Raw genomic sequence first — 16,558 nt, 5'->3', positions numbered from 1 at the left:
CAAACACAAACACAAACACAAACACAAACACAAACACATGAATGCATACACACACAGATCATGTTTCATAAAAGCACCAGAGAGGTCACAATAAACTCAGCTGCATAAAGGAACAAAGTATTTACACCTCGGCAATCATCCTACTTTTTAATTTTTGTGTCAGTGACTTACACAATCATTTTGTGGTTTGGAAGACATTTTTCTTGAATATTTTCACCAGACGTTGAGACATACTGTTCTTGTCAAATAAACTGTCCCCCTCTAAACAAGTGCTTCGTGCTCTCCGGTGTTTTTGTATGTTCTGCTCAGTTTGCCAGTAATCAGTTTCTTCTCCCCCCTTGCAATGGCATTAGGCTTCTTTAACCTGACATGCAGTAACTTAATCTTTTGAGTCCAATTAACCTTGTGTCATCAAACTCTTCTGGGAAGCAGTAAAAGCCCTCATTAACCTAAATGGCACCAGTGTTAACTAGCTCTGACTGATCCACACTCCTAATCAATGAAACAATCACGCATCACTATGTTGATGAATCTTTTTAAGTCACTGTTTCACCGTGTCACTGCTGTCAGGTGTTATCTCTGCAAGGCGAGCGATTTCCAAATATTACAGTCATGCAAACTTGCACTGCTGTAACAATAATAATGACGGTCTTTCTGTGCCATAACATTATATAAACAGGCTGGGCATGTTTTCAAACAGGGTAGTGATGTGATGCTGGAAGCTCAGAGGCCTCAGCCAGGCTGCCAGCTCTGTAAACACCGGGTCAGCAGCGGAGGAGAGACAGAAGGAGACACAGGACGACGGAGAGACGGTGTGTAGGAGTTAATGTAACAGAGCGAAGCCTTGTCACACAGTGATCCGTTTGTAATCAGCCTCAGATGTTGGAGCCGAGACGAAGCTGGTGCACACAGTCGCCATTGTTGGCCAGTGGGGGTGGTAGGATGAAGGCAAAAAGGGGCAAAAGACCGGTTTGCTTTCGCTCTCCTCTGGAGAGCTGCAGCTGCTCTATTGAAGACAAGGAGCAGAGAGAGGTTTGGGGCTGTTTGACAGCAGCTGGTAACAGCTTCTTCAGCAGGTGGTTTGGCCTAATGATCAGGATAGAGAGGCCAACAGCCTGTCCCCCCTTTTCTCCAGGAGCATGGGAGAAGCAGGTGCATAATGCATGGCCGATTGTACAACATCATGTCTGCCACCAATTAAAATGGAGCGCTAACTGCGCTACATCCTGAGGAAGAGGAAAATCGATGGGGGAAGATGGATGAGGGACGAAAAAGACAGTCCAAGCCAATACTGGTGCCCTTTATTTTCTTATAATTAAAGGTGTGGAACCATAGATTGTAAACATAAGTGGACGTAGCTTTCGGGTCTGTAAAAAACACGAGGCCGATGCGAAAGTGCAATACCATCAAGGGGCCTCTCGAGGTCGGCTCCAAAAAGCCTCCAGCTCCATAGACTCCCATTCAACTTCTCTTATGAAATACAAAGTCAATAAAAAAAAAAATTCCACAAGTCATTATGGTGTTGTTAGGTCCATCTGACAATAATCTCATCATTAATTAGAAATAAGGCCTCAAAAAGCCACGTTTCTTCAAGGGGCGTCTGTTTGATTGACAGGCCTGCGGTACAGTCAGTCCATTGGTGGGTGGGGCGTAGTGGACTCTGGGGTTTTCAATCAGATCGAGTCCGATCCACTACTCGCCCCTCCCTAGATCGTCCAAATACGGTCACTTCTGGCGAGTTGGCGATGGCCAAAATCCAAACTTCATAACAGAAGTTCACAAACTGATTGGTGATGTCACTGTTGGTTCGCTGCTTGTGTGGAACTAGTTTTTAGGTGACATGACGCTGGCGGCCCATCATGACTAAATTAATGCACCGTCACTGATATGGGACTAATTAACTGTACTATTCATTCTTAACTGTACCGGGACGAGAGGTATAATGTGGTGGGACTGCAGAGAAAAAGACTCCTTTATGTTTGCTTGCTGAGTTAATAAAAGTTGATTGAATGAAACGGTTATTTATAATTACGGCCTACCTATTGATTAGAGTCCATTTAATTAGGCACTGTTATCCTTCACTCTCTGCCATCACTGATATGGGGATTAAGTTCTGAACATGTTTCTGAGTAATCCTAGGAGCCCACGGAGCAACCATTTACACATCACTCAATCAATGAGGCTTGGGATTTGTTGTGAAGCCTCGAGTGCAGCGTGAATTTTTATTTCCTGGGCAAAGTCCTTGTCCAAGGTCAGGACTTGCCGTACACTTTTTAAAATGAGCAGTTGAGTGTACGGTGAGTGTCTCCATTTGTGTAATTTTCAAACTAACTGTAATCTTTGAAGATCAGGCCAGCAGAGTGACAGCTGTATCCTCCACAGCAGGAGCAGAGGACGGACTGAGCCTCTCAATCCCATAGTAAAACAACAACAACAACAAAAAAACCAGCCGAACAACCATCCGTTTCTGTGGTAACAGCTTGCTGATGCTGCTGTGTTTATGATCTGTCTCCTCCCACCTTTTATCCCTGTGCTCCTCCCTCTATGGATGACGGAAAAAAAAAAAATCCCCTTTTTAATCAGCAGTGACACAGCTTGACCCAGATTGCCTCAAGAAGACTGCCTGGTGGCATGGTGAGGTTTACAGAGGCTGCAGGGCCTCAGGAAAGGGTGTCACGAGCATGTGCAGGCCAAAATACTGGCCGTGATTGCAGCAGGATGCTACATGGAGCACCTTTCAGGCTACTGAGCCTCTTCTCCACTGCTGCAGATGGCAATCTGGTAGAAAAATAAATAAATCAAACATGCTCTTGGCAATTGCCAGAAGCTTCAACATACGGCTCAGCGGGGTCTGGTGATATGGCCTGAGGGTCTCATATCTGTCACCCAGTGATGATTCATTTCATACAGAGGTCTGACCTATTTATTTACACTTTCTCAGTCCCCTGATGGTTCATGTGAGGGTTCAAAGATTCATCAGAGTAGAAAAGTTGGCCTCAGTGGAACTATAAAAATGGGCCTGAAACGGTCAAACTCTCCCGACGTGTTGTGCTGGGCTCTCGTGAAGCAGCAGTATTAAAGCTGCTCTTTGCTGCTTGTGTGCAACACACAGCTATTAGGGTTGCAACCCCGAAAGTCGGATAATTCAAATCATCAATCAAGACTGCTCCCAAGTCGACGCAGTTGAATCAATGCACTATTGCATCTTTTCATTTAATGTCTCATCAATCACAGATAAAGAACAAGTGCATTAAAATCAGAGTTTTAAAAGGTAGATGATTGGACTCGTGTTTGAAGGAGGTAAGTGTGGTGCAGCTGCTCTGCAGGTACAGAGGACTGTGCAGGGAGTCTGTGGGGGGGACATAATATATATATATATATATTTTGGTAACTATAAGCAAGTTGCATTGAACCAAAAATAATCAGTAATTGAGTGTTTATAAAAATAAACCATGAATTGTGTCCAAAATAGCTACATCAAAAGTTTTCCAGAGGCAAAAACATATCCAAAACCCAAAGATATTTATTTTAAGGTGATAAATAAACTGAACAAAAGCTTTTGAAAAGCCTAAACCGGTGAGGTTTTGACATTTTTGCATCATATATAAACAATAAACGTATTAATGAAATTGTAATTTTCTGTCAATCTGATTAACTATCTAATTGTTTCATTACTTTCTCTCATTTATTGTAATTAAACTAGATGGTAATATATGAACATGATAAACAGTTTTTTAGTTGTATTATCGCTCATTTTCCCCATCCTCTAAAAGCAGTTAGCTGTAAACAACTGAAATGTCATATAAAAATGTCATTGCTAATGCCACCACCACTAACAACACTGAATCATTTCCACACTGCATTGACAAGAAGCATTACAAATTTGTGTTGTGCAGAGAAGCAGCGTCCAGATCAACAGAACTGTTAGAGAAGGTCCATTTGAAAAATATACTTTCACATGTGAGATACGAAAACAAATGTTTTCATTTACTGCATCTTTGCTACATGAAACAATTAAGATGAACAATGGTTCAGATATGTTCAGCTGCTTCCCTGTGTTGTAAAACAACAAAAAAAAGTGGGGATTTTAGTGAAAGTCAGAATGTTTACATCTGATCTGGCAGGCCGGACATACAACAGATGTGACTGGACGACTGTAAAATCATAAAAAAAAGTCCTCACGAAGCTGAAGTTAATTCATCAGTTTGCAAACCCGCCTCATACAATTCCTATCAGACCTCCATGTAAACAAACGACTCCTTAATCAACTCGTCATTTGCAAACTGTAGCTCCTGTAAAACCTAAAATAATCACAGTGGACAAATTTGCTCGGTATGTTTCGAGCAATGACCTTATTAGATTTGAGGAAGAAGAGCAGACTCGCACCAAATAACTCCTTTTGCTCAAATTTAACGAACCTTTCCCTTGAAGCAAGCTCCTAATCAATCATAAAAACATCCTGTTTACCAAAACAAGAGCACTGTGAAGTGTGGAGCCTCCCTCTGCTCAGCATCATGTCAGCTTGCCTCCTCTCTGACTCCTCTACATGATGTGATACTCAGTGTTTGGAGATAATTACTGATTAGCTCTCAGACAGCATGTTGTTGACCAGTTAAATAAAAGGTAATCTCATGTCCACAGCCCTTTCGACTCTCCACGACCCAACTTGAAAGTACCAGAGCAGGGGGTGGCCGCTGCGTCCGGGCCTGCAGCCTCCTGGTTATTCAGCTCGTACAACAGCAGACTGTTGCGTCCTGCCACACATGGCGGAAAGACGAGCCCACACGGTTCATTACAGTGGTGCAGAGGAGCAGCGCCTGGTTGATGAATGTTAACCGAAACACCATTCATCATCTTGAGATAAACCAAACTAGTGTTGCTAGGCAAACCCAGCATGCCGCTTATGGCAGGGACGGAAAAACCCATTTAGAATCTAATCCTTCAAAATGACATTAACATGCGCGGAGTTTAAGTAGCTTATATAAACGCCCTACTGCAGCAACTGTTTGGAGTCGCAGCATTTTAGCAGGAATGTTGACAAGTCTCTCGAGGATCCCTCTGAGACCCTTGTCACTGCAACTACTGTGATTGGTTTTCCTTACAAACCTGAAGCTAAATCTATCCCTGCAGAGTTAAAGTGAGCATAAAATGATTAAATATATTATTAGAAAACTGCTGGATATGTGCGTTTGAAATATCCACTGGATCTGTGGTGAACGATAGTGCTAAGGCCTGAAAATGGCAGCAAAATACGGAAACAGGATAAATCGTGTTTTATGCTTTCCCTCTCCCGGTCGAGGTCTGTCTCCAGCCGCAGCGTAAAACGAATGTTTGTGGTTAACCGCAGCTCCTAGGTTGGCAGTTTGGCTGAGAGAGAAAGAAATAGGGCTAAAGAGTACATGTCTGCTACAGTCGCTCAGACAGGCCAATACAAATCAGAGGCATTTCATCCTGTGCTGTTGTGCTGATGCCTACTGTTAGTGCCGTCTGTCACTGGTGAATGAAACTGTGAAGTCCAACGAAATCATAATTAGTCATCCCTTTTTTCAGTCAAAAACCACAGTGAAGTGTTTGTAATATGTTGTTAATGTCTTTATTAAAAGATGGAGGGGGGGGTGTCTCCTGGAGCATTCAAGCCTTCGAGTGGGTGAACTGGAGAGCGTGTTTGATTGACAGCTGGGCTGTGTGTGTTTATAACTGCAGCTGAGAAATCTAAGACAGGTTTTGTTAGCGGTGGTATTACAGAATAAGGACCACGAGTTTTAGCATTAAACACAACAATCTCCAGAGGCGCCACAGTTAGTTTGGTAGCTCGTTCAACAAGGCGGTGGAACACAAGACGTGTCCATGTTTGCATATAGGAAGATAATAATAATAAATCAATTAAATAAAAAACGCTTTGGAAATGCTTTGGGAAACTGAACTTACAGTAAAGCAGCCTCACTGTGAATACTTTGAAGTCTGTGCAGTTGCTATATTTATCATGCAAAAAGCAACATGTAAAAAAAACTGTGATGCTACATTAGACGTCATGACCTTGCCTCATTAATAAAAAAAAAAATACTTTCAGCCGACCTCTGTATGTACTGTACTATACTGTACTGTACTGCAGGCTCTGCATACTTTACATCACAGTTCAATGAATAAATGCCAGGCTGTTTTAAAGCCTCTCTAACAGGAGGCAGCTGCTGTACGATACACAACGTCAGCTCCAAACCCTTCTATGTGTGTCCTGTACCGTATGCAGTCGGGGGTCCTGTGGGAAGAGCCGGAATTAGCAGTGGATAGTGAAAGGTCATAGAGCAGTGGGAATGGAGATCCTGTTGACGCAATCTGTCCAATCATATTTATTTCCTTTGGCCCGCGATGAGTGCCCACGTCTAGACTTGGAAAACCAAAACAACACCGTCCCATGAAATAAATGTTGATGTTTGGCTAAAACTTTACGGTGGAGATTTCCTGAGAACATTGAAGTACTTCCTTTTAAGAAGAACATGCACCTCTTAAAAATACAGCCTCTAAAAGAATCCAAACAATGACTGAGCATATCTTAACCAGAAAGAGAAAGTTCCCCGAAGAGTCACAGCAGATCTCGCTTCGGTGTTTTACAGCTGTTGAAACAGCAGTGAGACATGGCGGCAGCAGCGTGCACAGTAAAAGCAGGCAGTCGGAGTCTCTGGAGGAGTTGTTTTTCACAGGCCCGTGTGGTATGCATGTGTGTCCCGGCCCACTCAGACCCACCTCATGGCTGGCTGGTTGGCATTCCTGCTTCACTCTGTAATTATGGCTCTTCTCCAGGCCTCTCGGCTGTGCTCCTCCCGCACCACTGTACTGTTACAGGGCGGGACCAGCCTCCTTCAAAAGGCACACACTTCACCTGGACGTTTAGCTCAGACTCTAATTTTAACAATAACTCATCACCGGGTGAAAATATGCTTTGACAACAGCAGTTGTGCTCAGAAAAAAAACCAACATCAGTTATATTTGGTGCCATTTTAATCAGGGTTAATCATGATACTTTTAACCTTAGGCTGAACTTAGTGTTGTGAGACTGCATAACTAAAGTGAATTAAAGAAGAATTTAAATAATACTTACTAATAATATACTAAATCCCTTTCAACACTTGAAGGTGTGTAAGAGTCTATGTGTTGTACAGCATGTTGATGCACACTTGTAATCTGGCTGTGTGAAAATGTGCGTTGCAGTGGCAGTAGAGGAAATTTTGGGCAACGTGCTAATACGACACATCTTTGTGCAACTGCTATGAGAGACACGTGTCAGGGTAAAGGTTCTCTCTCAGGCTCCAAAACTGGTTCCCTTTCTGATTTCTGTCAAAATGTGTCTTCAAACTACTCTTGAATTCACTGCAAAACCTTCGACTACAAACTCTGCAAAGGCGAAATAACCTGAGAGATGATGAATGGAACTGCTTTCATGTACTGAACCTTATTTTAAATTAAATAATGTTGTGATGTTGACTTGATAATATGAGGGGACTGATTTACAAGTATGTTTCCAGGGAGTTGAAACTTAAAACATGAGACTGACTCCGACAGAATCTGTTCAAAACTTGCAGAAAAATAAGCAAATATTTGCCAACAACAACTAAGTGTTTCAAAGCACAACTTTGTGTCAGCGCTGCAACAATGTTAACGCTGATGTCAACTCGTGAATAATCAAAATACATTAACAGTATATGAAAGGAAATCTCACAGAATTTCAGACAACTGCACCATTCATGCAGCTGAGGGCACATGACATGCCAGCAGCAGAAGGATTAGGACGATCAGCTGAGCGCAACTCAATACCACATTGTTCCTCGCTGCTAACTGCTTGTTTTTTGTCCAACTCTCCTTGCAGCTTATCAGAGGAGGACAGAACCAACCAACCCACCCCGCCCCCGAATCCCCTGTAATGCCTGCCAAACTTCAATCAATCACAATCCACCTCCCACCATAAACTGCTAACAAGCCACTACACGGCGGCGCAAAAATGTCAAAGGCTTTTGTGGCACTTTGTCAGGACGCTTATTGTTTCAAACAAAGCTTGAGGTGCTATTTGTATAAACACGACTCGTGTTCGGGACAAATATACACTATGCATGGCAATTAAGAAAATCAGCTTTGGCCTTGGAGATTAAAGAGCACACTGCTGCCTTTGTTCCCACGTCGCATCTGTATTTGAGTGACAAAAGGCAGCCGCACAGCACGCTGCTGTGCGACGGTGTCAGGAAGGGTGTGTGCCAGCCTGAACTCATCCTGTATTCAGGCTCTCATTGTCTATGCTCCACACTGATAACAAACATCATGCACTATGCAGACACATCTCATCAAAGGTCGACGTGGCAGTCTGGACAACACATTACGGGCACAGGAAAAACAAGGAAACATACCGTTATGTGGATTTGTGGTTGCGGTTCACAGGTGAAGAGGAAAGATTCACTATGTGGAAACATTATCCTCAGAAAGTTACTTTTTCTTCGATATGCTGTGGGATATGTGCTTAGTCGCTTTCTTGCCACGAGTTAATGGAGAGATCAATTCCCCTTTCGTTTCTGTACGGTAAATACGAAGCCGGAGCCAGCAGATGGTTAGCTTAAAGCTATAGTGAAGGACTTTTTCATATAAATGACCGTCTGTTACACTAAAGGCCTTGAAAAATGTTTTCAAACAACGCTGATTAAGCCAATCACAGCCAATCACAGCTGGATAAATCTCTCTGTATTTCATAGTATACAGAGTTTTTAAAATGGTGAAACATTGCCACGCTGGCCAGATGAATGCTTGCTGGTAATGCTCTATGAGCATAGCATGCACACCCAAGACTTCCACCAGCTAAGCCAACTAACTTCCAGTTTAGCCCAATGCTAACTTGAATTGGGAATAAAATAATTCAACCTCAAATGTTATCGGAGCAAATGGATCAAATTCTGATAGTGAAACGAGTCATATCACAGGTTTTTGACACCTTTTACTTCATTCATCTTGTAGTGATGGAGTAGGCAGACAGACTTTAACATAAGAATATGTCGACAGGGCTTTTGTAATTACTCTCGCTGGCAGAAAGGGGACACAAAAGGTCAGCACTGCAGGTTTGACTTCGTCGAAGACTGAGTGGGCCAAAGCAACCCAGTACATCGCCCCTCTGCCAAATTTAATCAATCTGATTAAATCTATAAGATCTAGCGTTTTAGAGGTGCTGGATGGTATATTTTGTTTCCTTTACACTGAGCCAGGCACAGTTTTAAAGTCATCTTTTGCATACCAAAATAGCAAAATATAGATATCACAGTAAACGCATAACCCCAAACAGCCACTGTGTATTCTGAATTGTGCACAGAAAGCACTCTGAATGCACCTTGAAACCTCGAGGAGCCACATCAACAGCATTTTGCCTTTGAGAGAGGACTGAGCGACGCAGACACATTTCCCCATATCTGGCCTCCTTGCCTCTTAAACTGACGTAATGGAGATTAAAAAGCTCCGAGATGTGCTCACCTTGCACTCATGTGAACCGGCCGGCAGCAGCAGAAGAGCACACATGTGTACTGTGTGTTGACTCAAACTATGCAAACATTGCACCTGATGGCGATGAACACGGCTGATGTCAGACTTTCTGCTGCATCGGTTTTAGTTGCCTTGGGAAATTAGTGCATTGCAACAAATAGATTTTTTTAAATTTCCATTGTGATAATCATCGGTTTCCTTAACACTGCTTATCTTTAACGGTGACTTTACTCAATAAAACCTTCCTCCATATTTCCCTTATGTAATCTGTCTTTGATTAGATGAGATGAAATGTGTATTTTTAACATTGTGTTAATAATTATGACTCACCGATATAGAGCGAGGAGTCTTTTTTCTTCACGTGATCGTCGATGTATGACACCCCCAGGGGCTGCACTGGTGTGGCTCCGATCCCCAGCAGAACCTGGGCTCCGATCAGCAGCAGGTACATCATGTTGGTGTTGGCCTTGTTGGCGCACGCAGTGTCCTCCGTGCTGGTGGTGTTGGAGCAAACATCCCGACCCATGTCAGTCCTCCAAGTTTCCCCGATCTCATATTGTTTCGTCAAAAACTCGGGCAAAGCGGAAAGTAGAGCGCCGAACGCCATGACGATGCCCCCGCAGCCGATCAGACGGGGCCGGTGCGCTTTGGCCCCAAAGTAGCTGACAAACAGGATCAGGGCCAGGTTGCCTATCTCGAAGCTGCTGGCTATCACCCCGACGTCGGCACTTTGTAGGTTGAACCGCCGCTCCAGGGTAGTCAGCACGCTCACCTGAAAACAACAACGGGACAAAAGAAATCAGAACAGAGTTGGGGGGGGGGAATAATGTGGCGCAAAAATGAGGCACAAATACAAAAACAAGGTAGTGGAAATTTCAGTGAAAGAAAACAAATTCAACATGATTGATGACTGTATCATTAGCATCTGGACTCATATTTGCATATCCCAACCATGTAAGGAAAAACAAGACACAATTGAGCCATTGTTTATGCCACATGTAAACAAAAAGACCAAACAATGTATTCAAATGTAAATCACATGAAATACTGTGTATAATATGTAAATAGGGCCTACAGAACATTTGATTGTTTTAGATTTGCCCTGAGACATATCATGTGGGTTTTCGCCATCATCGGTAACGCTGTTTAAAACGGTGCCTTGCAGAGGTTCCTCCCTGTGGTTCCTCCCTGCCAACGGGCCTCTGTTTCTGATTAGCCAGGCACAGCAGCACTTATTTCCATTGCTTCAGTGAAGATGGCTCCATCACCAGCTCCTCTCTTTTCACTAGCTGTCAGAGTTAGAGCCTCCCAATAGCTTCCAGCAGCAGCACAACGGCTGCTCAGGCCAGTTTGTTTGCAACACGGTTTGTCAGAAGCGATTCAGAGGTCAATTATTAAATACGGTGAGGCCACATTTATTTTCAAGATGTACAAAAGATAGATAATGAGACCGTGTTTAGTTTGATCCTTGTATGTTATGATCCCTCCAAATAAAGACTATGTAATCATAATGAATTTGCTGAAAAGGGAGGGAGGACATGTTTGCTTGTTATATGTGGGAAGAGTGTCTCTGTGGGATGTGAACTGCAGTGTCACATTTAAACAGTATAATGCTATTTTAAAATTTGGCCCAAACTGTCCCTGAGAGGGCATCACGGTTTTCCATTTTACAACTGAGTTTAGATGGTGCTCAAAAAAAAAAGAAAAAGATCCTACCAACACAAACATCCTTTTCTGAAAAGGCCAGTTTGTGGTTTTGCTGTGGGAGCATTTTTTTTTCCATTTCCAATTATGGCAATTTAATGCACACAGTTGATTTGGATCAGTAAGTTGTTTTACACAGAAATGACCTTCGTGGCTCCAAGAGGTTCAGTGCAACCGACTCTTTTTTTTCCAACCTTTAATTTTAAATTAAGAGTCAGACTTTGTTGCAGGTTAAATCTCAGTAATAACAGTTCAGTTTAATAGTTAGTTGGAAGAATCAAGTTAAAACAACATGTAGGATATAATGTACTGAGCCCAGCACTTAAAAAATATAGGTCTATTTTCTACTCGGTGACAGTTCACAGTGTGTCCTCCTTCTAGTGTATCTAAAACTGCCATACACATTGCAATCTGCATAACAGAGCTGCTGCTTAATCAGAAATGATTTTACATTATTCTTTAATAAATATATTTTGTGACAGAAGGGTAACCTCATACTCTTCACCAGGCATTTATGCACATTATTGTAGTGAGTATATTGTCATTGTCAACACAAATAAATACTGTAGTAAAGTGAGTTGTCTTCTGTGACTTTTAGGAGTCAGGAGTGACAGCAGGTCATTCTTGCAGCTGCTTTCCACACAACTGCAGTGACTCGTTCACTGAAGATCAAAGTACGGGGAGGATGGTTGTTGGGAGCGGCTCATGCCGGAGTCCTTCGCTGAAGTTCAGTGGCTGGAAAACTTCACAATGAGTCATAATGTTTCTGGCCCTTTCTCACAAATGCAAAGGCACAGGACGGGCTGCATTTAGGCCTGGCTGGCTCCGCCCGGCTGGGGACTGATCACAACACTGTCTCATTCTGCGCTTAGACACAAGACCAAGCCCCAACAACCTGTTAACACCACAGCTTTAGCTCGACACCGGCATTAACTCTGCAACAGAGTACAGCAGAGGGAATGAAGCCATTAACCAATCCAATCCTGTTACAGAAGACCTGACTGAGTGTGTGTGCCTGACAGCTTGTGCGAAAGTTACACTCTCAAAAATGTTTGTGACTGAAACAGGCAGCTTTCCAGGAGGATTAAAAGCAGCATAAATTACATAGGAAAAACTGAGGGAACACACACTGGTCAATGGTCACAGCCACATCACAACTCAGGCTGTGGAAATGTTTAATCTGTTGCACGGCAACAAAACAAACCTCCTCATGTGTGACATCCCATCACCGAAAAGAAGCGCAAGTCTTGTCTGAGCACAAGGAATCCCAACTTTGACAGAGTTTTTGTTTTAGGGCATACTGTATTATCAGCACTCAAGAAAAAAGCTGCTCACTGCTGACATTCACTTCAGCACATTAAGGTTTAGCACAGAAAGTGCTGAAATGGTGCCATTTGTGATGGCACAGCAGCTGTTTAGAACTGAAGCTTCGGCTAGTTAGAATCATTTCCACTCTGTTTTGTGAAGTGTAACTCACTGGAGGTTTCCTGAAGGTTAGCTAAAGGTACTTTAACTGGCAGGTATAAGCTACGATTCTTTTAAACATTTACCACTTTGTCAGGGGAACCTGACGTCAGGTTCTCTGTTAAAGGCGTCATCTTTGCACTAATGAACCTAAGAGGCCCGAGGCTGACACCATTAAAAAGTTACCCAGATGTTTTATTTTTGATTTATGTCTGCGTTAACCTGAACTAAAAGCAGAACCCTTTTACAACTCAAAAAAAGGACCCCGCAGAGTAAATAAAAGTACTAAACAAGTTATATCTAACCTAAAACCTGTGCTACAATGGGAGCTAACTATTAATGCCGAAATTTAAGAAATCTGCCAAACAGCTGTGGTTCCACCCTGCCTCCAACACTCAGCTAATTCAGTGCGAACTCAGTTTGGCAAGTTTGTGGAGCTGCGACAAACACAGTTCAGGTTCGGGTGTTAGCTGAACTCTGCAGCTCGACCACTGAACTGTCAGATTTGGCTGGTGTCTGAGAGGTGTGACGAGATCCTCAGGTGCTGCACGAGTTGCGAACAGAACTTCCCGGGGCTTTATATATAACACTGACTCCTACAATTATAATCAGCGAGAATGAACAGCAGAGAGCTGAGAGTCAGTGACAAGAAGCTCGAAAGTCGGACTCGTTTGGTTTCTTCATGTCAAAAAGCTGCAAGAAAATCTTCACAGATGCCAACTACACCTGTTCCTGTGGTTTTTAATTTGATAAAAGAAGACAGATCGAATGACTGTAAAGTCGATTAATCCACTGACTGCTTTCACTGATCAGGTTCGAGCTCTCAAATGGGAGGGTTTGCTGCATTTCTTTGTAGTATCTCATGCTGGACTGAATACCTTTGTATTTTTGGGGTCTAACCGAGTATTGTGGCATTCCCAGCAGTGAAAATAAACATTAGTTTCAGCCCAAACGTCCATTACGCCATTAGACTCAACTCAACTAAACTCAATTATTTATTTCAGATGTAAATTTTAAATCACAAGGTGCCATTAATTCCTGCCACTTATACAAAAACTGTAAAATCAGCAAAGTGAATTCTGAGCACTGCATAAATAAATCAGGGAGACCTGATATACATCTGTACTTCTGTTGTACGTGCTTCACTGCTCACTGTACAGTCGAGCTTCGAAATGAGGCCGCGCAGCATGTTGCTAAGTGTCTTGTACATTAAGCAGCTCACAGAAAAGCAAGGGAGCCATGATAGTTGAGTTTTGTCCTTTCACTGCCAGCAAACACTCTTTAAGTACTATCATCCAATCAGAGAAGTACCTCATGTAGGCCGCCACCGGTTCATCCGCCTGTCACTAAGCCAGATACCTAACGTCCCGTCAGTGTAAATAAAGCTGTGCAAATTAGCTCTGTCGGTCTGATGAACAAAAGCAGGCAAAAAAAAAAACCACACACTGCATGTGTTTGTCTAAGTGGATGACTCCAAACTTCACCTCACCTTACCCGAGGCCCATTTACTGTTTGAACAGGTGTGCCATAAAAACAAAACCAACTCCCTGTTTTATCTGAAACAATAATGAAAGTGAAGTTCCTCTTTTTCATAACTGAGTCCGAGTGGCACCACTGTGCTCCGTGGCTGCTCTGAGCTGCAGGATGCTTGATGCTCAGCAGGTCCACTGACAGCGGAGATAACATGTTCCACTCCAAATATGGCAAAGGCATTTTATTAATTGGGAGCGAGCAGAGGAGTCGGTGAGATTCTTGGAGGATAAACATTGCTAATGTGAAAGCTAAATGCTGGCAGCGGTTGCCTGAGGCTGTGGAGCTCCCTCTGGGATGCTTTGAGGAATATTTTGGAGCACTTCACAGAGCTTTGTACCACAAAATCTATATAAAGAGTTCCTGTGTGCTCTTAAGTTTCTGCACTTTCACGTTTCCATTGCAACGGCATTATAAAAACACACACTTTGAGGTTTTACAAGAAGAAATGGGCATTTAAGAGCCCCCTACTTGTGATGCCATGATCTGTTGTGATCTGCTATGATCTGTTGTGAGTGTGAGTAATAATAAAAGTGAAGAGCGGGTAAAACTTGAAGAATAATTAAGAGGAAGGATGGGTGGGAGGATTCTTGACCTTGAATGACATTTTAGGTCAAATCAGCTAAACACTCTCCTCCTAAATGAAACAAAATTATTCGTATTAATGCTGAGCAGAGATTTAAAGACACCCCGTGGGAAATGCATTATGGTTTGTAAAAAAAAAAAAAAAAAAAAAAAAAAAGGGCTTAGTTTGAGTTGTGATACAATAAAGATACATCATATATAGAGTAAAAGCAGTTAACACAAGTCTGAAGAGGACATTCAGATGCAGCGTCTCAGCCAACAGTGACAGTGGCAGGCAGTGAATGAGCCCGGCTTGTGTTGGGGACTCACCAGGTATGCTCCGACGGTGCCCTGTGCCAACATGAGGGCGCATTCCGATATCAAGAATATCTTGATATTTGAGAAGCACGAAGACTTTCTCCGGGGGCCGACTCCTTCGGGCATGTTCCCGCAGCTCCGGTCCGAGTCCCGTTGCTTCTTTACCTGCATCGTCCCCTGACGTTACCCACACAGCACTGCGAGAAACCGAAACAAACAGGAGGGTGACCGCGGCGGGCAGACACCGGCAGGTACAGTGTTTCGCTTCCTTCCCTTAAAGGCTACATTCGCGGTGGTCCTCGGCGCTGTTTCTCCTGATTCAACAAATTGTCCTCTTTCATCCGACGAGCTACGAAACACACATCCGAACTCCGAGGGGCTCTGTCGCTCGTCTGCGCCTAAACATCGCCTCCTCGTCGACACGCAGGAACACGTGAACTCCCTGAAGGTGTTAGCGAAGGCACAAGTGAACCACGGGCGCGCACATTTCTGTCAAATCGCATGTTTCCGCCGGGGTGGGGAGGGGGAGGAGGGGGGGTGGGTTTCGTGGGTTGTTGCGGCAGGTGAAGGTCCCGCTTTTTTTTCTTCTCTCTTTTCCTCCTCCTTCCTCTTCCTCTTCTTCTCCTTTTAAGTCCGGTCGCTCCGGATTGTCATGGTCCTTTCGCGTACAACGACTGCTCTGTGTCTCTGCGCTCCCACCTCTCTACTACTCTCCTCCTCTGCAAGCACATGCACGGCCCTGGAGGCGCTGTTGTAGCAGCATCACAACTCTGCTCAACTGGCCTCTGACAGAAAACACACTACAGTAGTCCTGTGGGGCCTGTTTGTGTGTGTGTGTGTGTTTGTGTGTGTGTGTGTCTGGTGCTTTATAGCGAGTTTAAAGGTACAATATGTATGATTTTTTTGTTTTTGTTTTTGTTTAAAACATTAAAAATGTATTTGAATTATTCACAGAATTTTTTTTGTAGAAACAGTTTGCAGAGATATCGACTGAAGTTAGCATCCGAACAGCTGCTGGCCCTCTTGTTATGATCGTAGACTGTTTATAAGTAGGGACGTAGCTTTAGGGTCTGAAATGTGAACCCAACGCACAAGTACCTTAAAGTGCAATACCGCTTGAGGGCCCACTAGGGGCAGCCTCCAAAAAGCTCCTGGCTAAATTCACTTCCTTCTGATCAGTGTTCTGGTGGTTCATCTGAAAATAATTGCAAAATGAACGAGATGTCAGGCCTCAAAAAGTGGCAGGCTGTATTTTGGATGTGTGTCTGGTTTAATTGACAGCCCTGTGGTGCAGTCACGCTTTCAGTCAGATCGTCACATGTCAGAGGTTCACTTCTGGCTCCAAAAAAACCAAGATGGCAATAGATGAAATACCTGACTCGAGGCTTCAACGTGGCAGTTCACAGAAAGAGTCCTGGTCCTGGTGCGAAAAATCTAAACTTTGCTATTATCAATAGGCCTTTACTAATCA

At 43.4% G+C, this 16,558-nt stretch overlaps 1 protein-coding gene across 1 annotated transcript in view; it reads right to left on the bottom strand.

The window, feature by feature from the left end:
• Nucleotides 1–15,809, bottom strand: part of slco3a1a (solute carrier organic anion transporter family member 3A1a) — a 34,889-nt gene extending 19,080 nt beyond the window's left edge. The window contains exons 1-2 of the mRNA XM_069162856.1: nucleotides 15,100–15,809; nucleotides 9,838–10,279 (exon numbers count right to left, since the gene is read on the bottom strand). Coding sequence (XP_069018957.1) covers nucleotides 9,838–10,279; nucleotides 15,100–15,258 — 601 coding nt within the window. The 5' untranslated portion in view covers nucleotides 15,259–15,809. The remainder of the gene's footprint in view (nucleotides 1–9,837; nucleotides 10,280–15,099) is intronic.
• Nucleotides 15,810–16,558: the final 749 nt, after the last annotated feature.

Source organism: Embiotoca jacksoni, unplaced genomic scaffold, assembly GCF_022577435.1.
Source record: "Embiotoca jacksoni isolate LCO1_2020_lvr unplaced genomic scaffold, fEmbJac1.0.p SCAF_3, whole genome shotgun sequence".
In the NCBI taxonomy this organism is placed as follows: Eukaryota; Metazoa; Chordata; class Actinopteri; family Embiotocidae; genus Embiotoca; species Embiotoca jacksoni.
This window is presented reverse-complemented; position numbering and strand designations above follow the sequence as displayed.